Source organism: Podarcis liolepis (assembly GCF_965112155.1).
Source record: "Podarcis liolepis genome assembly, chromosome: 8".
NCBI lineage: Eukaryota > Metazoa > Chordata > Lepidosauria > Squamata > Lacertidae > Podarcis > Podarcis liolepis.
Genome location: NC_139560.1, coordinates 80,744,281 through 80,771,810, shown reverse-complemented (window position 1 = coordinate 80,771,810; position 27,530 = coordinate 80,744,281). Strand labels below are relative to the sequence as shown.

At 43.9% G+C, this 27,530-nt stretch overlaps 1 protein-coding gene and 2 long non-coding RNA genes across 6 annotated transcripts in view; 1 reads left to right on the top strand and 2 right to left on the bottom strand.

The window, feature by feature from the left end:
* DNAH5 (dynein axonemal heavy chain 5) overlaps positions 1-27,530 on the top strand; it is a 183,438-nt gene that overhangs the window by 148,857 nt on the left and 7,051 nt on the right. For all 4 annotated transcript variants that reach the window (XM_083518904.1, XM_083518905.1, XM_083518907.1 and 1 more), the window contains 12 exons: positions 1,328-1,571; positions 4,230-4,344; positions 7,202-7,392; positions 7,792-7,913; positions 8,669-8,818; positions 9,157-9,402; positions 11,475-11,694; positions 12,333-12,538; positions 13,732-13,935; positions 20,704-20,919; positions 21,977-22,189; positions 25,168-25,320. In XM_083518904.1, coding sequence (XP_083375030.1) covers positions 1,328-1,571; positions 4,230-4,344; positions 7,202-7,392; positions 7,792-7,913; positions 8,669-8,818; positions 9,157-9,402; positions 11,475-11,694; positions 12,333-12,538; positions 13,732-13,935; positions 20,704-20,919; positions 21,977-22,189; positions 25,168-25,320 — 2,280 coding nt within the window. The remainder of the gene's footprint in view (positions 1-1,327; positions 1,572-4,229; positions 4,345-7,201; positions 7,393-7,791; positions 7,914-8,668; positions 8,819-9,156; positions 9,403-11,474; positions 11,695-12,332; positions 12,539-13,731; positions 13,936-20,703; positions 20,920-21,976; positions 22,190-25,167; positions 25,321-27,530) is intronic.
* LOC310714450 lies at positions 900-5,166 on the bottom strand. The gene is made up of 4 exons (XR_014529781.1): positions 5,044-5,166; positions 4,101-4,258; positions 3,280-3,369; positions 900-1,013 (listed from the first exon to the last, which is right to left on the bottom strand). It is a non-coding gene; the product is annotated as an uncharacterized lncRNA (long non-coding RNA).
* On the bottom strand, positions 6,186-26,699 carry LOC310714470. Its single transcript, XR_014529812.1, has 3 exons — positions 26,179-26,699; positions 19,863-19,905; positions 6,186-6,305 (listed from the first exon to the last, which is right to left on the bottom strand). It is a non-coding gene; the product is annotated as an uncharacterized lncRNA (long non-coding RNA).

Sequence of the window (27,530 nt, the reverse complement as noted above, 5' to 3'; positions counted from 1 at the left end):
GTGAAGTGTTTGCCATGGATTCCATAGTGTTCAAGATTTGCTAGAACTAGGAATGCCAGGAGATTTAATTCCATCTGGAGTTCAGGATGGATTCTCCGGTTCCACTTGCAAGTGGCTCCATTTCTGGGAGTGAAATTGGACCCATCAATTTCCAGTGGGCTTTGTTTCAGAAACACTATGTGAAGTGATGAAGGAATGGGTTTCCCAAATCTAAAACCTGACTGTGCAGTCAGTTTGAAACGGGCCCCCAAATCCCCATTTTCCCTTCTCCAAGGGTCCATTAGCTAAAATCTATTAACTTGAGCACTTGAGCCAATGTATAACAGGAACCCAGCTGTATAAACAAAGCTCTCTCCTTTATCAGTCTGTGACGCTTAATGGATGGCCTTGTCAGTTCCGAAGTGGAGACGGGATGGCAGAGCTGGGGCTTATCTTATCTTGTAGGTTGTAAATATCCTGACACACTGACACACAGACCTTGCAAGACACCCCCACGCTCGGGGATGGCGCCAGAGTGCTCTTAAAGTTGGTGACCTTCTTACTCCAAGATAAGGAATACAGGAACAGGAACATCCTTTTATGGTCAAGAGTATAGGAACAGGAACATCTGTTTATGGTCATGGATGTCAACTTACGTGTATAAGCTGACGTGGCTGGATTCCTGGGGAGGGGCAAGGGTACCAGAAAGGGTATATAAGCTGTGTGTAACCGCTCTTTAAGTGCTCTTGCTGTGAACTGACCACACAAGTGCCTTTCTGCTGCTCCGGAGAGCAGAAATAAAGAACTCTTTCTCTGAAGTAACCTTGGTGTCTTTTGACTCTTTCCCCCCTCTCCGGGAGCTACGCTCACCCAACCAATCGGTAAAGTCTAATAAGGCTACAGTGAGATCTGGTTTGGTCTGAGGCTTTGAAATGGTCTTTGCCACATTGATGGGCTGGACCTCTCCATCCCTGCAAGGATGAGTTCTTCAGGCCACTTGGGTTTTCTTCAGAGTCTGGATTTCATGCATGTTCCTAGTGGAAATAAAAAATCAGGTATCAAGGCATACCTGTAGAAAGGGGAAGGGGAAAGCTGTTCTCATCTAGACATTATTATTATAGACTACAGCTCCTATAACCCCTGTCCATTTGCCATGCTGGCTGGGGCTAATGGGAAGTGGAGTCCAAAAATCATATATGGAAAGCCACATTTGGGGTCTTGGTTACATTGCCTGTTATACCCATTACTGCACTGCCTATACTTTTGACTTTGTGTATTGTATACATTAATGAGCCTGCTTCTGACAAAGCATTTCGCTGATGTGTGGCTTCATGGTGAACTTTAACAGGAGCTGGAGAAAGAGAGAACGGATCTGATGGAAGATGTGACTGCTAACAAAAGAAAGATGAAAGAACTGGAAGATAACTTGCTGTACCGGCTGACAAGCACACAAGGCTCTCTGGTGGAAGATGAGAGCCTCATCATTGTACTTAGCAACACAAAGAAGACGGCCGAGGAGGTGACACAGAAATTGCAAATTTCTGCAGAGACTGAAGTACAGATTAATTCAGCCCGAGAGGAATACAGACCTGGTGAGCGGAATGCCCTCTAGTGATGGTGACCCAACTGTCTTAAGTCAGTGATCAGAATCATGATTGGAGCTGGGAGATGACAGTATGGAAACATGGGAAAAACCAGATTATATAGCTAATACAGAGATGTGTCAATCTTTGAAAATAGTGTCTGGCAGGTCTATAGTTTCGGGAATTGATGTTTTCCTGGTCCCGCTTCACTTTGCCCATACGATCAATCCATATCATTGCTGCGTCCTTCCATCCTCATTGGTACATACTTTCACCATTCCATGGGGTACTTGAAAATGTGTCTTCTATTTTTCTCCTCTTCACTCCCAACCGATTTGTTTTAATTTATCTGTATGTACTTACTGCAGGGGTGCGGAGCCTGCAGCTTGTGAGCTAGTTGTGGCCTGGCATGGGACCCAGTTTGGCCCCTAAGGCCATTTCCCACAAACCATGCCCACCTGCCCCACACCTAATGACATCCGTGGATCGGTTGCATGACAGAGGTCCCTGTGGGGAACTTGGTCACACAGCTGAACCCTGCAGGGAGCATGGTTGAAGTCAACACCCATCATCTAAGGGGCAGGGAGTTCATCCTTAATGGAACAGCTGCATGACCAAGTTCCTCACATGGAATTCAATCATGCAGCCGATCCCAGAAGAAAGCAGGGTTGAAGTCCTAGGCATAGGGCTGTCCAAGCCCCTTCTGCTGCTGTTCCCAAGTGCCTGTCAACCAGCTGGTGTTAGGCACTTGGAAAGTGCTGTGCAAAAACACTTTGGCAGTGGCCTTCACCACCCACCTGTCTGCAGAAGTAGAGAGAGATCTTCTTCTTCTTTGGTGATCACTCATAGCCGAGTAAGATTGTCTCTTAACAGTGAGTCCAGAAGTGACTGTGGGGGCTAATTCTGGATCCACACATTCTTCCACAGTGGGGACATAGGTTTCCAGGTAGGAGTTGATCACGGTGAGGGTTTGCCAAGCGTGCCTTCCTCTTAACACGTTTCTCCCTTTTGTCCTGAGTTTGAGCATCTTCAAAACCCAAGACACTTTTGGTAAAGGCTGTTCTCCAGTTGGAGCACTCGCAGGCCATTGTTTCCCAGTTGTCACTGCTTATACTACATTTTTTTAGTTTTGCCTTGAAAGAGTCTTTAAACCTCTTTTGTTGACCACCAGCATTATGCTTTCCATTTTTAAGTTTGGAATAGAGTAGTTACTTTGGAAGATGATAATCAGGCATCCACACAACACAACCAGTCCAACGAAGTTGATGTTGAAGAATCATTGCTTCGTCACTGGTGATCTTTGCTTCTTCCAATACAGTGGTATTAGTCCGCCTGCCTTTCCAAGTGATGTGTAAAAAATTTCAGAGACACCATTGATGAAATCATTCGAGGAGTTGGAGATGGTGTTTATAAGTGGTCCATGTCTCACAAGGCTGGCTGCCAGGCCAAAAATGTTCTACACCTTTGTTACATCTACATATTACGTATAGTCTTATGTATGAAGTCCATTATAAGATTTATCCAATGGTGTATTTTATTTTATGTTGTTTTACTTTATTTTATTTATGAGAACTTTTTTTTACTTACCCATCACCATATGGTCCCAGGCAGATTGCCATAATATAATATACAGTTATAAAAGTAAGAAAAGCAGTTAGTTATAAAAACAACAAGGAAGTCTGTTCAGAACAGTATAGATTCAGCAAAGCGTTATTACTGTGTTGATGTTGCATCTCTCGTGCTCTTTGTTGAGAAACCACTGGGGGGAGAGCTGTATCTGTGATAGATGCTCCTGGCTTAATCCACACTGGAAAAAATGTATAGAAACTGGATTATTTTGTTGAATGCCCATTGGAGATTCGGAAAATGATCTGAACTGTAAATTGATTCTGGAATGGATCAGGCTGCCAATCTCATTGCTGATTGCCAGAGTCTAAGATATTTCTGCAAGGGTTCTGGCCCTGCCTCTACCTTCTCCATTTCTCCAACCTGTTGGGGTGGGCTTTTCAGATGTGCTGCAACCTGAAACAGGTTCCCAAACCCCATAGTGCCCTGATTAAAAATAGATATGGAAGTGCACACTTCGAAAATCCAGTGGCTGAACTCCCAGAATCCTGGAGTTCATGCTATCATTGCGATGCATCGTTTTCCTGCGACTTCCTGAATTGGTGTATTAGTGCAATTTCACCCATGGAACAGAAAAGCTGAAATCTGGAGCACACACTGCAGTTTTAAAATATGTGGATGTGTGGCTTGCTGCAAAGCATTAAGACAGAAAGAAAGAGGTCTGGACTTTTTCTATTTGCAGTATATAGGCAGTGGGGTTTATTGTTGAAAACAATGTTCTATCAGGCCTCATTCAGACTTCCTTTTGTGAAGTGTTCTTTTTTTTTTTGTCCCAGCTTTGCCTGCGAAAACCCACGTTTTACCTCTGAATTGGAGCAAACAGCAGTAAAATATGGGTTTTTCCTGGGGAAAGTGCTGGAACAAAAATAATAATAAAATTCATCAACAGAGCTTTAAAGTCTGGACTTGTACCTGGAAAATGTGGTGCAAATGAGCCCTCTGTTAACCACGAACAACTTGTTATTATTTGTCCATCAGAAGACCATCAGCTTTTGTTTTGCTTCCTGTATTTTGATCATATCCAACTTTTCTTTTCTTCAGTTGCAACAAGAGGCAGCATTCTCTATTTCCTGATAACCGAGATGAGTATGGTCAATGTCATGTATCAGACTTCACTTCGACAGTTCTTGGGCCTGTTTGACCTTTCCCTTGCTAGGTAACTATGACAAGTGAGATCTTTCCCTTTCTGAGGATTGGTATTGTTATAAGAAAAACTGCTCCCTTTCCCTTATGGGGTATTCCGGAGCCTGTATAGAGTCCTTAAGTGGGTTTCCTATCGGTAGCAGAAAACAGGCCAGCCAGAGTATATTGAGAAGCAAAGCGGCTAGTAAGCATGACCTTTATTAAAGGAACTGTTGCAACAGGGTCCCTACTCACCACGTGCAGAGGGAGACGAACCCTGAACAGTGGTGTGCAAGCCCTTATATAGACATTTGAAATGGCCCACCCTGTAGCCCAAGGTAAAGGTAAAGGGACCCCTGACCATTAGATCCATTCGTGGCCGACTCTGGGCTTGTGGCACTCATCTCGCTTTATTGGCCGAGGGAGCCGGCGTACAGCTTCCGGGTCATGTGGCCAGCATGACTAAGCCGCTTCTGGAGAACCAGAGCAGCGCACAGAAATGGTGTTTACCTTCCCGCCGGAGCAGTACCTATTTATCTACTTGCACTTTGAGGTGCTTTTGAACTGCTAGGTTGGCAGGAGCAGGGACCAAGCAACGGGTGAGCTCACCCCGTCACGGGGATTCGAACTGCCAACCTTCTGATCAGCAAGTCCTAGGCTCTGTGGTTTAACCCACAGCACCACCCACGTCCCGGTAGCCCCCCCAAAAACATCATACATACCTCACAGGGGCCTCACAGAAATCCTGGCTGCCAGGATACCTAATAATGGTCACTGATTGCAATACCTGGGCAGCCTGGCCATTCTTTTGTGATGGTTAATACTTTAGTTCCTGAGCCCAGGTCGTAGGCTCACCCTATTCATACACAAATATGCCCATAAGACAGGATTTGCAAGCAAAAAGACAATGGGAAGGCTTTTCCCCATTTGCCTCCCTTACAGCAGAGGAATATTTGAGGTCATTGCGAGAGTCAAAATGGCTTCAGGATTGCTCTCCCATACTATTTCAGATGCACGGTTCATATATTTAGATATGTGTGCATTTATGAATATTTATTCTGTATTTGAGACCTTACAACTCTCATAACAGTATATAATCAGATGGCCAGACTGTTTGATGCAAGGAAGCCAGCATCGTTTGGAATGTTCCTTCATTCACTTTGCTCCACTGTTTTCATTTGTCAAACAGGTTTGGCATGTCGTGGACATTGCACAAAAACTTAGCAAATCCATTTGACCAGAAATGACAGCAGGATAGGGAAAACAGTGCACAAACTGTGACAGATAACAGCACTATCATTTGTCTTAACTGTCTGAAAATCTAGAGTCTTTGGTTTCCCTTGATGACTATTTCCCCTGTGTTTGTGTTTGCCATTGAATGGGCAAAGTAACCTAATGCTGTCATTATAGTACAATCCTTTTTGTATTGATTTCCACACAATTTCTCAGTTTAAGTAAATTCCTGATTGCATCTGCTAAGCTCCTCCGCTCTATCCCTCTCAAGGGCTGGAGTCTTCTCCCAGTGTTTGTCTCCAAACTATCAGGAGCTTGGGAGAGATAGTGAGCAACGTAATGAAAGGAAACAGAAATCCTACCCGGAAAACAAAAATCCTCTTAAGCTGTGTATTGACATCGGAAGCTTAAAGCTGCGTTCAAGGGCTTGAGCTTCCGTTGTTTAAGACGGGGAAATCACTTCAGAGGCAACTGAATAACATGTCGTCCACAGAGATTAGGGGACCCTGGTTAACCAGAAGCAATTTGTCTCTAAAGGGCAAAATAACTGCTTGCCCTTCGCTTATTTGTCCATATGATCAGCAGGCAGACACACAGTAATGTGTGCGATGGGCCTATTGCTGGCCCTTGAGTTTACCTTGAGGCATGTGTTTCCAACTGCTTTGGAAGGAACCAGTGGGTCAGTAGCAGTCAGTGTCGCAGTGGGGTGACCTTGTTAGATAGAACTCTGTTTTCACAAGCTTCTCACTTGTGCCAGGTTTTCTTAAAAAAATAAAAATCAGGCAGAACAGATAAGGATAAAGATAATAGAGTTCAGTATTTGAAGTCGAAATATTGTGCCCTTCCATCTATTGATAAAGTAGTTTAGCTCCCTTACTAGGTCCAAAAGTAAAATGTAAAAGGTAAAGGACCCCTGAATAGTTAAGTCCAGTCAAAGGCGACTACAGTGGTACCTCAGGTTACATACGCTTCAGGTTACAGACTCCACTAACCCAGAAATAGTGCTTCAGGTTAAGAACAGTTTCAGGTTAAGAATGGACCTCCAGAATGAAATAAGTACTTAACCTAAGGTACCACAGTATGGGGTTGTGGCGCTCATCTCGCTTTCAGGCCGAGGGAGCCAGCGATTGTCCACAGACAGCTTTCCAGGTCATGTGGCCAGCATGACGAAACCGTTTCTGGCGCAACAGGACACCGTGACAGAAACCAGAGCGCATGGAAATGACGTTTATCTTCCTGCCTCAGCACTAGCTATTTATCTACTTGCACTGGTGTGCTTTCGAACTGCTAGGTTGGCAGGAATTGGGACAGAGCAATGGGAGCTCACCCCGTCACAGGGATTTGAACCGCTGACCTTCTGATTGGCAAGCCCAAGAGGCTAAGTGGTTTAGACCACAGAGCCACCCGCATGGTCATAGTAGGTAGTAAGCTTAGCTCCCTTACTAGGTCTAGTGTAGTAAGAGCTCTGTTGGATCATGGTGACTAAGAAGCTTATATGTCGATTTGGCCACTGTGTCTGCCTGTTTCTGCACAAGTTCGGGCTTATGAAGTGCAGCTTTGAAAATGCTTTCTTTTCAGAAGAAAAAGCTTTCTAAAACCTCACCAGTGGCACTAGATTACGCTTTCATTCTCTCCTTTCCCCACTTTCTTTTGAACAGGTCTGTCAAGAGCCCCATTACGAGCAAGAGAATAGCAAATATCATTGAGCATATGACCTATGAAGTATATAAGTACGCTGCACGAGGGCTTTACGAGGAGCACAAGTTCCTATTCACATTGCTCCTCACCTTGAAGATTGACTTACAGCGGGGCAAAGTGAAGCATGAGGAGTTCTTGACCCTGATTAAAGGTCAGAGCTACTGCATAAAATGTGCAACTTACTGTGTTTCAAATGTTCAAATTCTGCATGCAACGTGGCAGGCAACCTGTCGCCCTCCATATTTCGTTAGACTACAACTCCCATTAGCCTCAGCCTGTGCTAGGAATGGATGTCATGGGAGTTGTAGTCTGGGAACATCTGGAGGACTACAGGGCCCCCATCTCTGCAGTAGGGGATATGGAGAATTCCAGTATGCCGGTGTGGGCCTCTACGCAAAGTCCAACACATGAGGTACAGGTGGGGCAATTGTGCCATGGGAAGTGGGCAGCGCAGTCACAGCCCATCCACCATGAATAGAATTTTAAATATCTGACTTTATATATTTAGCAGCTCTTTCCAACTGGTTTTTGCTGTAATGTCTTTTTTCAGGTGGTGCTTCTTTGGATCTGAAAGCTTGTCCACCTAAACCGGCTAAGTGGATCCTGGATATGACTTGGCTGAACTTGGTGGAGCTCAGTAAACTGAGACAATTTTCAGACGTTCTTGACCAAGTAGGTGATTGACAGGAGGCAAGGATTAAGCAGTGTGACACGTTTCATTCTCTTGAAGGATTCTGTAGATATTTCAATGTCACATGCCTTTTACGCTTCAGAGGAACTGCTGATGTGAACCTAGAAAAGTGAAGTCCAAGCCGGCCTCAAAATGTATTTTCCATTTGACTGGCAGGTGTTAAGACAATCGTGTTGGAAGGCCTAAATCTCCATGCTGAACAGATGTTTCGGAAGCAGATTTTCTGTTTCTGGTGGACCATTTTCAAAAGAAGGGACCACTACCGAAAAGATCCTCTTGCAAATAGAGACTAGTCTCATCTTCCACGATGGTGGCAACCATAAAAACATTTACAGATCCTGAAGCCCAGGGATGAATATATGGAAGAAGACATTCCTTCAGATATCCCAGGCCCTGGCTGTAAAGTCCAAGGTTACACAGCTCCTTAAATTTAGCTCAAAAACTAACTGGTACCCAATGAAGCTCTTGAAACATTGATATGCAATATGCTCATGAGGCTTGCCTAAGACAAAAGCCATACTTTCACACTTGGGACCAAGTGAAGTTTCTGAGGTGTCTTCAAGAGTGGTAATGCACAAAGCGCATTACAGTGGTCAAGCTGAGATGCTGCCACTAGCATGGACATTATCTAGAAAGGGACACCCCTAGTCCTCCATTAAGATATCTGAAACTAAAAAAAATGTATCTTGCTATCTGTGCTATTTAATAAACATATTCCCCTATTTGTGTTTAATAGATCTCACGAACAGAAAAACAGTGGAAAATCTGGTTTGATAAGGAGAAACCAGAAGAAGAACTTGTTCCCAGTGGTTATGACCAAGCTCTGGACTGTTTCAGACGCCTCCTCCTCATAAGGTCTTGGTGTCCTGATAGAACAATAGCTCAGGTAGGCCAAAAGCTTTGGGAATAGAATGCCGACAGGTGGGGGCTCAAAGCAGTTCTAAAGTGAGCATTATAAGCGGAGAGATCCTTACATGTCAAAGCTCCTGCAGTCCAACACAGTAGGAATCTTTCCCATTCTCAACAGCACCTCTCTTACCTGCTGATGCTCCAAAAATGCCCGCCCACCAATACCCTGTGTTACCTGGAAGACATGAAGATGGGAACCTGTGTTTCTTGAGATATATAGTTGTATCCACAGGTTGATGTCTCGTAAGAACTGAAAACTTGGTATGAAAATCGTTGTGGGAAAACTGGTGCACCTCTCCTTTTCTTTTCCACTAGGCTAGGAAGTACATTATGGATACCATGGGGGAGAAATATGCAGAAGGGGTCATCTTAGATTTGGAGAAGACTTGGGAAGAATCCGATCCTCGCACTCCTCTCATCTGCTTCCTTTCCATGGGCTCCGATCCCACTGATTTCATCATTGCTCTGGGGAAAAGGCTGAAGATTGAGACACGCTATGTGTCCATGGGCCAGGGGCAGGAGGTTCATGCCCGCAAACTTCTGCAGCAAACTATGGCACACGTGAGACAAATTCTCTACTTTCTTTTAGTGCAGAACAACCTTTGAATTTTCCCAGGACTTTATTGGTCATCAACATGGGTTAGGCTAGGCATAATTGGCTGCTGATTCATGCAGAATTGCTTCCTACATTTCTTCCTATAAGGCCTAAGTAGGGTTATTTGTACAGTGGTGCCTCGCAAGACGAAAAGAATCCGTTCTGTGATTCTCTTCGTCTAGCGGTTTTTTCGTCTTGCGAAGCAAGCCCATTGAAGGATTAGCGGATTAGCGCTATTAGCGGCTTTTAGCGGTTTATCTGCTGATCGGATCAGCTGATAAGCGGCTTAGCGGCTTAGAAAAAGGGGGGGGGGAGGAAAAAAACCCAGCAGGAACTCGCAAGACATTGTCATCTTGCGAAGCAAGCCCATAGGAAATTCGTTTTGCGAAGCACCTCCAAAACGGAAAACTCTTTCGTCTAGCGAGTTTTCCGTCTTGCGAGGCATTCGTTTTGCGGGGCACCACTGTAATCGGGAGCACACAAAGCCCAGAGCTATGGTTACAGAGACCTTGAGCCACCAACAGAAACAGCTTCACACCACCTTCTCCTGGTAATGTCTAGTAAACTTGAGACATGATGCTGTGTGAGATGCCTCAGAATTAAGTCCCATTGTGTTCGAGCGGCTTACTTCCTAGTTAGAATGGTAGCCTACAATGGGAGGCATGATGTTACCATGTTGTGTGCTTCCCTGCTCTCATAGCCACTTATGAAGTGGGGCAAGGAAGTGACAAATGCACATTACAAGTGGGAGAATGGGAAATAGTGTGGGTTTGTTGCTTTCATTCACGTGCTCACAGTAATGCAGGCGTAGGGAACCTTTTTCCAACCAAATTTCAAGAAGAACTTTCTGAAGGTAACCTGTTTGACAGTGGAACAGACTCCCTCAGAGAGTGGTGAACTCTCCTTCTTTGGACTTTTTAAAGTAGATGTTGAATGGCCAGTTTGGCACTCATGCACTTGCTATAATGTCTAGATTGAGTAGGTTGCTGATGCCCTGAATGGGCTGGGCATAATCTCATCACGTGACAGGATCATACCCAATCCATTCAGGTCATCAGCAACCTATCAAATCTGCTCTTCAGGTAAGACCAATTGTTCATTTCAGTCTAAGGCTAAATATATTCACATGAGTTACCCTCACCAGTGACAATGGAATTGCCAGCTTTGGTAGGAGAGAGGAATTTCAACAGGAAAAACCAAGACCAGGCATAGGCAAACTCAGTCCTCTGACTGTTTTGGGACTACAGTTCCCATCATCCCTGACCACTGGTCCTGTTAGCTAGGGATGATGGGAGTTGTAGTCCCAAAACAGCCAGAGGGCCGAGTTTGAGGAAGCCTGACCAAGACTATAAACTCTGTTGCTATTTGTACTGTTGTTTGTAGAGACATACATTTGTGTGCTGCCTATGTTAGGTTGAATAGTCAGCTGGTTGTTCATCTACAAGCCTTTTGTTTGAATTAATTCCTCGTCCCCCAAATAAAGCCAATTGCCTCTAATTGAACAGTATATTCTTTCAAGAACAGAATCTACAGGGTGAGAGTTTGAACATCCACCCTGATTGGGGAGAAAGAGGTTTGAGGCTGAGCTTGGTCTACATCTGTATGAGGATGGAGAGCAAGAAAAGGATGCACATTGGTATTGAAAAGAATTAGGACAGCACTGCAAGCATATGAACTGTAGCACAGTGGTACCTCAAGTTACAAGCACTTCAGGTTACAGACACTTCAGGTTACAGACGCTTCAGGTTACAGACTCCGCTAATCCAGAAATAGTACCTTGGGTTAAGAGCTTTGCTTCAGGATGAGAACAGAAATCACACAGCAGCGGTATGGTGGCAGTACAAGGTCCCATTAGCTAAAATGGTGCTTCTGGTTAAGAACAGTTTCAGGTTAAGAACGGACCTCTGGAACGAATTAAGTTCTTAACCCGAGGCACCACTGTATCACCAGCAGAAAACAATCGCGAAATTGGTTTGGATTGTGTTGACTTCCAAAATGAATATCAAATCAAGTTTCTTCAATGATTTCCATTTCCTAGGGTGGATGGGCGCTTTTGCAGAATTGTCACCTGGGTCTTGACTTTATGGATGAGTTGATGGACACGATTGTTGAAACAGAAAATGTTCACGAGGCCTTCCGTCTGTGGATGACTACGGAGGTCCACAAGCATTTCCCCATCACCCTTCTACAGATGTCTATAAAATTCACCAATGAGCCTCCCCAAGGACTCAAAGCTGGCCTGAAGAGAACCTATGGAGGTGAGGGACTTGCTTTCCCCTCTCCCCTTCAGTTATGCCCAAGTATCTCTGGCATTCCAACCCCCCAGTAGATTTTAATAGGGGCATCATGAGTGATCAGTTCCTACAAGGAATTATACCCTGTGCATATATTTAAATATTTAGTCTGGGTCCTTAAAAACCACAGTGGTGTATATTATTTTTGTACAAGTGGTTGTCATATGGAAGTATGTGAAGAAATGGAACAGGACTAACAAATGTAGCTCTAGAAAACGAAATGTGAGTACTTTGCTATAATATGGTCTTCCTATAAGGCACTATAAAAACTATCCAAAGCTCCTAATTTATCTCAGTAATGCTGAGCAAATTATCACCCATCTGCTACTATGAAAGGTGTACGTATTTAACATTTTTGTAAGCTTACCACATGCCATTTTTGCATCAAATTGCCATTCAACTTCCACAATACAACCTTCTCCTTTATGTGTGTGCCAGCTAAGATCCATGCATTTGACAAAGTGGGTTTGAGTTCATTATTCCATAATAAATGTGTTCATCTTTAAGGTGGGGCATGACTCTTCATGGTATGTTGCTGCATGAGACTAACATGGCCGCTCCTCTGGTGATATGGATATTATGTAGAAGTGTCTTTGTAACAGGTGTGAGTCAGGATCTGTTGGATATCAGCAACATGGTTCAGTGGAAACCAATGCTGTATGCTGTAGCCTTCCTACACTCCACGGTCCAGGAAAGGAGGAAATTTGGACCTCTGGGATGGAACATTCCTTACGAGTTCAACCAAGCTGATTTCAATGCCACAGTACAGTTTGTTCAGAACCATTTGGATGACATGGACATCAAAAAGGTACTTGGCTCCGCAGTTTAGCAACTTAGGTGGTATTTGAAATACAGTGGTACCTCGGGTTACATACGCTTCAGGTTACAGACTCTGCTAACCCAGAAATAGTACCTCAGGTTAAGAACTTTGCTTCAGGATGAGAACAGAAATCATGCTCCGGCAGCACAGCGGCAGTGGGAGGCCCCATTAGCTAAAGTGGTGCTCAGGTTAAGAACAGTTTCAGGTTAAGAACGGACCTCCGGAACAAATTAAGTACTTAACCCGAGGTACCACTGTAGTGTGGACAATCAAAGTCTTGTTTCAGCAAATGGATTCTTCCTTCTACGTCCATGTATAAGTTGATCAGTGGTGACCTATGGCACGTGGGCCTAACTAGGGCTGTCACACCTTTGGGGGCCAATCACAGCCCCATTTATATCTGCCTCGTGTCATATGACATCGGGTGCATGTGGCTGCAAAGGAAGAATTGGGAGAGAATGCTCACCCAGTTCTTTCCTTGTGGTCAAAATCTAGCACCTTTTGAATTTGGTGCATTTACCATCACCTTTAAAACTTAAAGGCCCATTAACTTTGATGTGCAGAGTGGAGGCTTCAACACTCTCTGCACTCTTACCGTCTGTGCTGCTGCCTAACTTATTTATTATTATTTATTGAATTTATATACCGCCCTATACCGGGAGGTCTCGGAGCAGTTCACAGAATAAAAGCAAAATATAAAAGCACAAAATACATAATCAAAATAAAAACAACAACCCAATACCCCCCCCAAAAAAACACATTTTAAAAGTACTTAAGAACCTCACAACATTTAAAGTAAGACAATTAACAAGAAATATCTGCAGCAATATTTTTTGGCAACCAAATTGGCCGGGTGCCTTCCTGATACAGAGACAAAAATAGCTTTGAAATAAGAGTGGGAGGGGGGGAAATAGCCTTGGTTGTTGAGCAGATGTAATACTAGAGTTTCATCTCCCGCAAAATGATGGAGATCAGATTATGTAGGGTGAAGAAGCAGGTGTTGAGGGGTCAGGAGATGGATTGGGGAGTGATCTGACTGCAATGGTTCGAGTTTGACTCTCAGAAGTCTCGGAATTTTCAAAATCAGCATATTTATATCCATCAATATATAGATACACACAAACATTTTTAGTGTCCTGCTGCATGAAATCATGCCGCACCCTTTTTGGTTTTTCTTTCAGGGTGTGTCTTGGAATACTGTTCGTTACATGATAGGGGAGATTCAGTATGGTGGCCGAGTTACGGATGACTACGACAAAAGGCTGCTCAACACGTTTGCTAAAGTGTGGTTCAGCGAAAACATGTTTGGCCAGGACTTCTCCTTCTACAAAGGTTACAGCATACCCAAGTGTGCTGCGCTGGACCAGTATCTTCAGTATATACAGGTTTGTATAGTTAGCAGCAACTTCTCAAAAGGAAAACCTAAGAGAGGCTCTGTCGGAATTTGCCATTCCAAAGCTTTCCCTCCTTTGTGAGGCCACTCTATTGCTTTACTTGCTTTTTAATTTAGTTTCCCGTAGGAAAATTCTGTAGGTGGGAAAGCTGAGGAGATACACAAGGGTGTCTCAAATATAAAGGACTCTATGCCTAGATGTAGAGATGGGTGGAATTTGTTATTAGTGGGCAGATACAAATTTGTACTGCTGATCAGGAAGTCACCAATTTGAATCTTGCCTATGTCATGATTCACTATGTGGGATGCGGGTGGCGCTGTGGTCTAAACCACTGAGCCTCTTGGGCTTGCCAATCAGAAGGTCGGTGGTTCGAATCCCCATGATGGGGTGAGCTCTGTCCTAGCTTCTGCCAACCTAGCAGTTCGAAAGCACACCAGTGCAAGTAGATAAATAGGTACCGCTGCGGCGGGGAGGTAAATGGCAATTCTGTGCGCTCTGGTTTCCGTCACAGTGTCCCGTTGCACCATAAGCGGTTTAGTCATGCTGGCCACATGACCCGGAAAGCTGTCTGTGGACAAACGCCAGCTCCCTCAGCCTGAAAGTGAGATGAGCACCGCAACCCCATAGTTGTCTTTGACTAAGGTTACCAGACGTCCCCGTTTCCCGGGGATAGTCCCTGGATTTACAGATCAGTCCCCTTACAAAATCCATTGAAGTTGAAAAGTGTCCCCGGATTCATTGAAAAAAAATCTGGTAACCAAAGATGACTGGACTTAACCACCCAGGGGTTCTTTACTATGTGGTCTTAGGCAAGCTACTCTCTCAACCTCACCCCCCCCCCCTTCTGTAGTGGGGGTGAGGAGGGGATAAACTGACATACTTTGTAGGATTGCTATAAGGATTACAAATAAATAGTGCGAGTAGGGCCTTTTGAATGTTTGAAAGTGTTATACAGATGTTAAGTACTATTAAGTACTATTCCCGTTCCAAGATGGCGGCGCATTCATACACTGCGGCTCTGAGCTCCCAATGCCTCACCTACTCACACACAAAACTGGTAAACATCAGGCTCACAAGAAAAATAGGGATAACTAGAGAGTTTCAAAGGTCCCGCTGTATACCAAACTTACCTCCAGGATCTCTACGGATTGTTGATGGGAGGGGGAGGTGCTGAAAGAAGCGAAAGAGAAAAGAGCGAAAGCAAAAACGTGGTTACAGAGCTGGTCTGCTTCGAAAAAGACCCACGAGACCAGCACTGCCAAGCGTCTTCCTGACCAACACCAGATCTCTCGTCCACAAAATTGACAAACTACAGTTGCTGATGGCAGCAAACAAGCTTCTTTGTGAGAGCTGTGTGGTAATTATTACAGAAACTTGGCTACATTCAGCAGTACCGGATGTGGCAGTTGAGCTGATAAATCAAATAATTTATCGCTCTGATAGAAACAGTGATTCTGGTAAAGCTAGGGGCGGAGGAGTCTGTATTTAGATGCACAATGGTTGGCGCGTTAACAGCAAAGTAGCTTACAAGTATTGCTTCCCAGATCTAGAATTGATGGCAGTTACATGTCGGCCATTTTATTTGCCTAGAGAAGTAACTGTCATAATTATTATAGCTGTTTATATTCCATCCGATGCTAATGTCAGTGCGACACTTTCTAAGCTATATGATGTCATCTCCAGGCAACAGCAAATCCACCCAGAGGGTGCCCTTGTTGTGGCAGGGGACTTCAATCAAGCCTGCCTAAAGACAGTTTTTCCTAAGTTTGAACAGTTTGTGAAATTTCCCACGAGAGGACAGAATATTCTAGATCTCGCGTATTCCAATTTGAAACAGGCATACAGGGCAATCCCCTCCCCCCACTTAGGCCCATCCGACCATTCTTCAGTTTTTCTATGTCCGAAGTACATCCCTCTCAGGAGAAGAATTCAGTCAGTTATAAAAAACAGTTAGAATTTGGCCAGAGGGTGTTCTTAGTCAGCTCCAGGATTGTTTTGAGAGCACTGATTGGAGCAAGTTTGAACATCAAGATCTGCATAGATACACAGATGCTATACTCTCCTATATTAAAGTGTGCATCGATAATGTAACATCGCAGAGATGCACTAGAATAGAATCATAGAATCATAGAGTTGGAAAAGACCACAAGGGCCATCGAGTCCAACCCCCTGCCAAGCAGGAAACACCATCAGAGCACTCCTGACATATGGTTGTCAAGCCTCTGCTTAAAGACCTCCAAAGAAGGAGACTTCACCACACTCCTTGGCAGTAAATTCCACTGTCGAACAGCTCTTACTGTCAGGAAGTTCTCCCTAATGTTTAGGTGGAATCTTCTTTCTTGTAGTTTGGATCCATTGCTCTGTGTCCGCTTCTCTGGAGCAGCAGAAAACAACCTTTCTCCCTCCTCTATGTGACATCCTTTTATATATTTGAACATGGCTATCATATCACCCCTTAACCTCCTCTTCTCCAGGCTAAACATGCCCAGCTCCCTTAGTCGTTCCTCATAAGGCATCATTTCCAGGCCTTTGGCCTTTAGACTCTATGGGAACTGTAAACCATGGATGACTGCTGAAGTAAGAGGACTCCCGAAAATCTGGGATTCTGCCTTTAAGACAGGGAATATAGACATATACAGAGAGGCGAGAATAAATCTCAAAAAAGGCATTAAGGCAGCAAAACAACAGTATAAGCTTAAGGTGGAAAATTATTTAGCTGATGACATCATGAAACAAGTGTGGCAACGACTGCAGCACCTAACCAACTACAAGGGCAATACAAGGAACATGGTTAAGACTGATGCCTCATTGGCAGAGGAACTGAACATCTTCTTTGCTCAGGGTGCGGTTGGTTGGGTTTTATCTTCTAGGGATAATTACCCTATCAAACTTTCACCTCTTCCCCATACCATTCCGACCCAAGAGTCCTGGCCTAGAGATGACTTGTTATTGAGGAGATCTTACCCCTCTATGGGGGAGGCTAGTATGGGGTTTGGGATTCCCACTATTGAAGGGCTAGGGAAGAATGACAGTGGGGCTAAATATCACTATCGGCGAAGGGTTTTGAGATGCAGTGATGCTCGAACCCCTTCCAATCTACGCCCCGTCCCAAGGTACTGTTGGAAAACTAGCCCCCTCGGGAGAGGCTGGCCCCTCTCCCCGGCTCCCGGGGCTTGTTTGCCGGTGATCTACCCTGGCTGGTTTCCCCGCAGTCCAGGAAGATCTTGATAGGCGACATCTCCCTGCGTGGAAGATGCAGACCCCCTTCTTCCTGCATACCAGCAGGAGAAAGAAGAAAGTTAGAAAGTCTGTTTCATCTACGGTTTATTTCTGACTGTAAAACTGTACAAAACATGTCCTTTCACTCAGACTTCTCTCCGAGCAACTGTGAAAGACTTCCTTCACAAAAATAACAGGAAGGTCTCATATTACACAAAGAACAAATCCCCGTGAATTCCCTGTAGCTTCCGGTCTCACGGTCAGCTCCACCATGTGATGTAAACATCGAGCTGCTTGTTTGCAGCTGCGTAGGACTCATATCCCAACAGGGACAAAGGTAGGGCGAGCAGGGATTACCCACCTCCGTCATTGGTGTTGTGCAATGCCAGGTCCATAGGCAATAAAACTGCCACCATGCGTGACTTTTTTGTCACGCATGGGATTGCTGGCTTGCGTGACAGAGACCTGGATATGGGAAGGCGAAGTAATCTCCCTACATGAGATAACACCTCCAGGTTTCTCTGTCCTCCATCAATCGTGGACTGTGGGTCGGGGGGGAGGTGTAGCGTTGTTAATCCGGGAGGATTGCTTTTTCAGGGCTCTGCCACCACCGGCGATCTCCGGCATTGAATGTGTTGGTCTCGTGTGGGCACCAAGGAGAACTTGGCTGTCTGGCTGGTGTATCGGCCACCTAGTGCACCGGCAGCCACCCTGTCAGACCTGCTGGATGTGGCGGCAGGCTGGGCCTTGGAGTTTCCAAACCTTTTGGTTTTGGGAGACTTCAACGTCCATGCCGATTCCGCCCCCTCCTCACAGGCTCTGGAACTAGTGACTTCCATGGCAACACTGGAGCTCTCCCAGCTTGTTATGGGCCTGACCCATTAAGCAGGCCACACGCTAGATTTGATCTTTGGTGCTGGCATAGATGTGATCATGCTTCCCCCTGTGGAAGTGCCATGGTCTGATCACTACGCTCTGAAAGCCAAGATTGACTTCCTGCTCCTCCCCTGCTCGGGTGGCGAGCCTATTTGGGCTCACCCACGAAGACTGATGGATCCTGATAGATTCCGTCTGGCCTTGAGGGACCCTGCTCCTCCTGGCGACTCATTAGATGACCTTGTCGAGGACTGGAATAACCAGCTCTTGGCGACCATAGATGAGATTGCGCTAGATGAGATTACGGCTAGAGCAAGTATGGCGACGGACTTGTGACGGAGCTTCAAGAACATCTTATAGAGCGCTTATGAAAGCCTATGAGATGGCTATGAAAGCTGCTAAGAAATCTCACTTCACAGCTTCCATTGCAACAGCTAGCTCTCACCCGGCACAACTTTTTAGAATAATTAGGTCAATAACGTCCTTAGGAGGACAACCAAATTTAAGCACAAATTCGACCCACAGCTGTGAGGCATTTGCGAGCTTTTTTGAAGAGAAAGTCCTGTTGCTCCGCCGTGACCTCCCTGCCAATTTAGATACAGTGACAGAACTGGAGGCCCCTCGACTGTCTTCGGGTCCAGTGTTAGAATATTTTGATCGGATACTCCCTGCTGATGTGGATAGACTTCTCCAAGCTGGTAGACCCACCACCTGCCTCCTCGATCCGTGCCCGTCTTGGCTGATTAGGGCGTGCCCAGATATTGCGCGGACCCCCCGGTTGAAATTATCAATTTGTCCCTTGACACAGGGATATTCTCAGGGGAGCTGAAGGAAGCAATGGTGTGTCCACTCTTAAAGAAAACTTCACTAGATCCTTTAGATCTATCCAATTACCGCCCAGTTTCAAATCTCCCATAGCTGGGTAAAGTAATTGAGAGAGCAGTTGCTGAACAGCTTGGTAGGTTTCTGGAGGAAACATCGGCTTCAGATCCATTTCAGTCCGGATTCCGTCCTGGTTTTGGGACCGAGACGGCTCTGGTCACCCTAACAGATGATCTCCGCAGACAACTGGATCGAGGCATATGATTCTATGATTCTATGAGGCGGGTCAGGACTGCTGATTCTCTTAGATTTGTCAGCAGCCTTTGACATGGTCGATCATGATCTTTTGGACCTGGCCTTTGGCTCAGAAATAGTTTGATTCCCTCCCCCTTTTTCTTTTTCCTTTCTCCTCCTATGATGAGATTGCTCCCTAATTGTTATAATATTGTATCTTAATATTTTAAATTGTATTTTAATCAACTTGTTTTTATTATTGGTTGTTAGCCGTCCTGAGCCCGGTCTTGGCTGGGGAGAGCGGGGTATAAATAAATAAATAAATAATAATAATAATAATAATAATAATTATTATTATTATTATTATTCTCCTGCTTCACTCAGGGGTTTCTTGAAAGTGTTTATGGAAGGCATTATTAGCCAAACTGCTGCACTCTTACAAACCATGTAAGAGACCAATTCAAAAGTTCATATATTTAGTGGATACTTCAGTGCTATTTTTCTAGAAAAACAGATGCCAGAGCTCACCATGAACGCCTCCCTTGTTCTCTTAAAATGGCAATGGCGCCCACCTAAGAGGTGCTGGAACTGAGGTCTGGCAAGTTCTGGCTGAAAAAAAGCCCTGGATATGTGCATAGCAGTGCCATGGCTTTTAAACTGCATCTATTTGAATTATTCTTTTGTACTCCAATATACTATTTCCCTGACCTTTTCAAAATGTAATGTAAAGGCTTTTATCAGTAAGATATGAAGATGGTGATACCTACCCTATTTTTCACCATATAAGACGCAGCAGACCATAAGACGCACCTAGTTTTTAGAGGAGGAAAACAAGAAAAGAAATATTCTGAATCCCAGATTGCTGCGCAACGATCCCTCTTTCTGTTCTGGCTTCTGGGATAGCTGTGCAGCCTACATTCGCTCCATAAGATGCACACACATTTCCCCTGACTTTTTAGGACGGAAAAAGTACGTCTTATAGAGCGAAAAATGCAGTAATTGTTTTATTTGTTTTTTCTTCAAAGATGAAGCACCTTATGAGCACCTTATGAGGAACGGCTAAGGGAGCTGGGCATGTTTAGCCTGGAGAAGAGGAGGTTAAGGGGTGATATGATAGCCATGTTCAAATATATAAAAGGATGTCACATAGAGGAGGGAGAAAGGTTGTTTTCTGCTGCTCCAGAGAAGCGGATACGGAGCAATGGATCCAAACTACAAGAAAGAAGATTCCACCTAAACATTAGGGAGAACTTCCTGACAGTAAGAGCTGTTCGACAGTGGAATTTGCTGCCTAGGAGTGTGGTGGAGTCTCCTTCTTTGGAGGTCTTTAAGCAGAGGCTTGACAACCATATGTCAGGAGTGCTCTGATGGTGTTTGGCAGGGGGTTGGACTCGATGGCCCTTGTGGTCTCTTCCAACTCTATGATTCTATGATTCTATGACATTCCTCTTTTATTTGAAAGCAAAGGGGGAAAAATCTGGTTCATATTGAAAACCTATTCTTCACACACACACACACACACACACACACACACACATTGGCCACCTATCTTTGTAAAGCTTGCATTTCTTGATCTTCTGGACTTTACCTTTATATTTACCCACCTAGGGTTTGCCTGCTTACGATACGCCAGAAGTCTTTGGGCTGCACCCCAATGCTGACATTACTTACCAGAGCAAACTTGCAAAAGATGTGTTGGACACCATCCTCAGCATCCAACCCAAAGACAGCTCCAGCGGAGGAGGCGAGACCAGAGAGGCTGTGGTTGCTCGATTGGCTGATGATATGGTGGAGAAACTTCCTCCCGACTATATTCCATTTGAGGTAGGTGCCTAAAAACAGCTGGGTTTGCTTTCTCTGCAGACTTGCCCAGTTGAAAGAAAGCCTTTCTATTCTGGGTTTGGGTTATTTTACATTTAAAAAATCCAGCTGCTGATATGGTCTAAGAGGAAATTATATATCGATGGTATCTAACACCGAGTAAATTGGCAAAAATGTATAAATCTAAATCAAATATGTGTTGGTAATGTAAAGGGAAAGAAGGTTCTTTTTATCATATGTGGTGGTCTTGTAGTAAGGTTAAAGCTTACTGGGAAATGATACATAATGAAATGAAAAGGATGTTCAAAATAACCTTTGTAAGAAAAACAGCCAGAAGCTTTTCTTTGGGGAGTTATAGTGACAGAACTACCTAAACTGTATAGAAACTTATTCATGTATGCTACTACAGTGGCAAGAATGTTACTTGCTCAAAAATGGAAAGAAGCAGAAGTCCCATCAAAGGAAGAATGGATAGAAAACTTATGGAATATGCAGAAATGGCTTATTAGAAGAATAAGAAATCAAGATAACACACACACACACACACACACACACATATGTGAATGGAAATGGTATACAGTATTGAATATTTACAGATAAAGGGTAAACAGATAAGAACATTGGCAGGATTATTGTAATAACCTGCAGCTTCATAAGAGTATATATTTAAAGAAGATGAATAAATGAGCAATTTAAGTTAATTTGGATATGCAGAAGATATTAAAAATAAATTGAAGGACCCGCAGAAAGAGAGGGAAGGAAGTCAAGCTTTGAAATGTCAAAATGATTATAAAACCAGTGAAATGTATAAACTTGAAAAGTATAGATATGTTTTTTAAAAATAAAATAAAATAAATCCAGCTGCCGAGGAATGAGTTGTAGCTGCAAAATGTGTCAGGTTCAAAGAGGGGGTGAAAATGTGGTTCATGCACCCAGCCTAAAGTACTATCCTGCTTGCCTCCTCCTGCCTCCCCTTCTACTCAATTAAAACTTATCTAAGTTAGTACAGAAGCTGTTTACAACTCCTGGCAGCTTGCTGTATTCTGTGTTCCCATGTCAGGTAAAGGAAAGGCTGCAGCAAATGGGCCCATTCCAGCCTATGAACATCTTCCTGCGACAGGAGATCGATAGAATGCAGAGGATTATTGCTCTGGTGCGGAACACTCTGACAGACCTCAAACTTGCCATTGATGGGACCATCATCATGAGCGAGAACCTCAGAGATGCTTTGGATTGTATGTACGATGCAAGGATTCCTGAACGCTGGAGGAAGGTTGGTGGTACTATTTCCTTCACTGGGGAAAAAAATGTGTTAGATCTTCAATCTTCTGCACTAAATATGCTGTATTTAGTCATCATGTGCTCCAGAGCATCTAAACATGCACATACTTCTGAAATGGACTCTTTATGACTGAAAGCTACTCATTTTGCCCTACCTGAATGGCATGGTTGTACAGTGGTATCTCGGGTTACAGATGCTTCAGGTTACAGACTCCACTAACCCAGAAATAGTAGCTCGGGTTAAGAACTTTGCTTCAGGATGAGAACAGAAATTGTGCGGCAGCAGTGTGGCAGCAGCGGGAGGCCCCATTAGCTAAAGTGGTACCTCAGGTTAAGAACAGTTTCAGGTAAGAACGGACTTCCAGAACGAATTAAGTTCTTAACCTGAGGTACCACTGCATCTTATGCAGTGTTGGATTTACGTATTAGCTAAACAAGCTATAGCTTAGGGCCCCACTCTCTTGGGGGCTCCTAAAAAAATTAAAGGAAAAAACACTGGATGTACATTTCCAAAATATAAGATAATAAAATAAAATAAAACCTACATATAGCAACAGTGTTTTGTGTTGTGCAGGCTCCTATGGTGTAAGCAATGGGCCCCGTCTGCTAGCCTGCTCCCTAAAATATCACTTCTTCTTAATTGTATTTCAGTACAACAATTACTTTGATAAAATACATATTTTGTTATGCGCAAATGGCTTTAGATACCTATTAGGTCCATAAATTGCCATATAGCACACATTCAACACAAAAAACAGCGGCAATTTGTTGTTGACAAAGGGCAGCTTGACATATAAAGGGCCCCATTACCTTCAGTAGCTATGGGCCTCATCAAACCTAAATCCGTCCCTGATCTTATGCCACTCTGGTAACGTTTGAATCCTAGATCACATGGGAGGGATGGTAAAATGTGATTTCCCCCTCCCCTGCATTGTTCCTGTCAGATCAATTCAGTGTCTGTAGAGTCTACAGCAGGAAGGTAAAACCTGAAGCCATCCAGATGTTGCTAGACTATATCTCCCAATTGGCCAAGTTGACTGGAGCTAATGGCGTTCAACAACATCTGAAGAGTTACATGTTCCCAATCCCTGGTCTACAACGATTTTTTTAAATGCACTTAACACATGAACAGCACAATCTTATAAATCCACTTGGGCCTAATTCTCAAAGAGGTGGTAAATAATAATAATAATAATTTATTATTTATACCCCGCCCATCTGGCTGAGTTTCCCCAGTCACTCTGGGCGGCTTCCAATCAAGTGTTAAAAACAATACAGCATTAAATATTAAAAACTTCCCTAAACAGGGCTGCCTTCAGATGTCTTTTAAAGAGAAGATAGCTGCTTATTTCCTTCACATCTGAAGGGAGGGCGTTCCACAGGGCCGGCGCCACTACCGAGAAGGCCCTCTGTCTGGTTCCCTGTAGCCTCACTTCTCGCAATGAGGGAACCGCCAGAAGGCCCTTGGTGCTGGATCTCAGTGTCCGGGCTGAACGATGGGGGTGGAGACGTTCCTTCAGGTATACAGGACCGAGGCCGTTTAGGGCTTTAAAGGTCAGCACCAACACTTTGAATTGTGCTCGGAAACATACTGGGAGCCAATGCAGATCTCTCAGGACCGGTGTTATGTGGTCCCAGTGGCCATTCCTAGTCTCCAGTCTAACTGCCGCATTCTGGATTAATTGCAAAGGTAGCCCCATGTAGAGCGCATTGCAGTAGTCCAAGCGGGAGATAACTAGAGAATGCACCACTCTGGCAAGACAGTCCACAGGCAGGTAGGGTCTTAGCCTACGTACCAGGTGGAGCTGGTAGACAGCCGCCCTGGACCCAGAATTAACCTGCGCCTCCATGGACAGCTGAGAGTCCAAAATGACTCCCAGGCTGCACACCTGGTCCTTCAGGGGCACAGTTACCCCATTCAGGACCAGGGAGTCCTGCACACCCGCCCGCCCCCTGTCCCCCCAAAACAGTACTTCTGTCTTATCAGGATTCAACCTCTTTTTCTGGACTGTACCGCTTTAGACTACAGGTGAGATCTCACATGATTTAATGTTCCTCCATACAGGGAGAAGGATCCAAACCTAGCCTCCTTCCTGACAGCTTGTTTTCTATGTAGTTACTCAAAACAAATGAACTACCGTGAAAATGCCTGAAACGAGAAGTAATCGACTAGAAATAGTATCTTATAGAATTAAACTAAGTAACAAAAAAAGTTTAAGGAAAAAATTAGAAAAACCTAGAATTGAACAAAGCCTTAACGGGATGCCGGCTACAAACCTCGTTTCACTGAACTATTCAGTTTCCTCAGAAGGAAATAGAGAAATCATAAAGCTTAAATGATTTTAAACAAACTCAAGAACAGGGTTGAAACGCTCCCCTGAGTTTACAAAAAAAGGTTTGAAAACCTAAATGGCAAGTTTTAGACACAGCCCTATTTAAAGAAAGCCAAGCAGTAGTAATAAGGAGTTGAGGACTTGGCTGTGAAAACTCTGGTATTGCCTTTCCGAAAAGGTTTAAAAAACCCTACATAGCACAAATTTAAAGAAAGGAATACAAGATAAGCTGTTTTAGATTTTAAACAAACTCAAGAACAGGTCTGAAACGCTCCTTTGGTCTAGATGTGACTGCTGATGTTAAAGACATTTCAAGTTTGAAGTGGTACATCCCTGACACAACTTTCTGCTCTTGATGATCTGGTCTGCAAAGTTGTGTTTCAAAAGGAATGGGGGACCTGTGGGCCTCCAGTTATTGAGGGACTACAACTCCCATTGTCCCTTAACATAAGTTGTATGAGGTAGGACTGATGCAAGCTGTAATCAGACAATATTTGGAGGGTCACAGGTTCCTTATCCCCGTGTTTGTTAGAGGATTGGTTAGAACTAGGCCTTGGAATCTAAATTCTAGGATCATCTTTTGGGACATGGCTGTGGTCTTTACATCATCAAAACATTACTTTGTCTCTCTTTCTAGGCATCTTGGGCTTCCAGCACTCTTGGATTTTGGTTTACTGAGCTTCTTGAACGGAATCGGCAGTTTCACTGTTGGATTTTTGAAGGGCGACCAAACTGCTTTTGGATGACAGGGTTTTTCAACCCGCAAGGATTTTTAACTGCAATGAGACAGGTTATAGAAAGCGTTTAAAATATCTTTTGTGTGTGTGTGTGCATTTTTCATGTTCATGTTTTTCATACCACCTGAAATGGATAGTAACAGAAATAATATCTGTTCATATGGAAAGAATTGCTTTTGCCTCCTAAAAGCATATGGTATCCCCCCAAGGAATTATGGGAAGTGTGGCTATACCCCACATTACAGATGGATCTGTCAATATCAGTTCTCTGTTTCTCATGCATCCATTCTTTAAATCAGTTCTGCACAGTTTGCAGCAAATTGGGATTTGTGTTTTTTTTTTTAAAGATCGGTATGAAAATTCTTCAGCATTTTAACATAAAAATTTCTCACAAACAAATATTTTGTTCAGGTTCTGTTAATTGATTCTCATGGGAACTTGCAGATTCTGGCTTCACACAATTAACTCAAGGCAGGGTCAATTTACTCTTGGCAGAAAGCCAAGGTCTGCTTGACCTAGAAACTACTTACTCTGATTGGTTAACGACCAGCACTCAACTCTGTTATCTAGGAATGCTAGCACAGTTTGGTGTTAGGTGTGTTAGGAGAAGTGCTGTGTATGGTTAAGAGAGAGAGAGAAAGAAAGGATTTATTTTGCTTTGTTTTGTATGCAGAAACTCTGCTGGTTTTATTTTTCCTTTTAATAAATCCTGTAAATAGTTATTCTGAGTCTAGCTGACTAGTCATTACCACCTCGACTAGCTTCTTCGCTGTGCAGGAAAACTCTGCTACGTTTGGGCTAAAGCCAGTAGGGCTATGCCTGACACTTCAAAGTTCCATGATATTTGTATGCAGTTTTGACTAATGTACACATTTTTGCAAACAATGTATCCTAATATAATGGCTGCTTACCTCTCTCCACGGTGAGCGGCGGTTGTGGTCTGCCACATCGCCACCTTTCCCTGTGGAGCCTTGCCATTTTTCCAGCAGCTGTTGCTGCCCCTCCACAATTCAAATTGCCATATCCATGGCAGCCTGGGGGGTGGGGTTTGGGGTAACGGACCTGAGGAACTCAGTCTTCCCTCAGGTCCACTCCCTGGGCATAAAAGTAGGCCGAAGCTGCCCACAGCAATCCAGTCGGCAAGGAGAGAAGCATTCCATTCTGTTGTGACTGTTATTCCAGTAACTGTCATTTTTAACTGCATTCTGCTTCTGTCTGTGTGTTTGTGAGAGAAGGAGAAGGGCTGCTGAGAGAGGGTTCTCAGGATACTGCCGAGGACAGTGTTGTGAAACAAGACAGTGAAACAGACAGAGGAAGATCCCTAAATGTTAATAGGGAGAAACCTGTGCAGGATCTCTCTGTAAGGAACAAAGAGAGTGTTGCTGAGGTGAAAGTAAAGAATCTTTCATAAGAAACTGTAAGCCCCGAGTGAGGTAAAACTCTGGTGTAAGTCTTAACACAGTTTTGTTTATAAGTCTTAAGTAAGAAGACTTCAGTCTACAATTCAAGTGAGAATATACCCATGCTGAAATAAGCACGAGATTGCAAATAAATTTTTTTCAGTTAGATGTTTATGAAAGTAAAGTCATTTTGAATACAAAGAGCCTGGACATTATTATAGTCTTTACAAAGACACTATCAATCAACTAGAAGAGTTATTTAGCTTCCCAGCTGTAAGCTACTCTGCTACTTTTCATATCATCAAAATTTATTTATATAATATATACATAACACTTTGTAGATTGCTGGACTACAGCTTCCATCATCCCTAGCCATGCACGTGCTGGCAGTGGCTGATGGGAGAAGCACCCCAACACCAAACACCATCTGAAGAACCACAGGGTATTCCCTTCTTGTTCTTTCGAGGTTGCTTCAGCCTGTGATTTCCACAGGGACATGGGGGCTTCTGTTTACGTGATGATTAAGTAATTAAAAGTCTACTTTGTGAAACTGGATTAACTCTTGGTCCCTCCAGGAAATACTCAAATTAGCTCGCTTTTTACTTCTGGGCTCTGTTAACTGCCTTTTCTGGATCAGACTTGACATGCCTTGTTGGCGGGTTGCAGGGCAATGAAACTGATAATCAGGTGTCAGTGTCCCTCTGAGCCTGTCAAGTTTCCCTCAGCTTGTAAGGCAGAGAGAAATTTAATGAAATGTTTGAGTGTCTGTAAGGAATGTTGATGTGCAATGTGGGGAAAATGATTTATTAGGAGACGAACACCTTGACTAAGCCTCAGAGGGAAAAGAGAGGAATGTGTGAGCT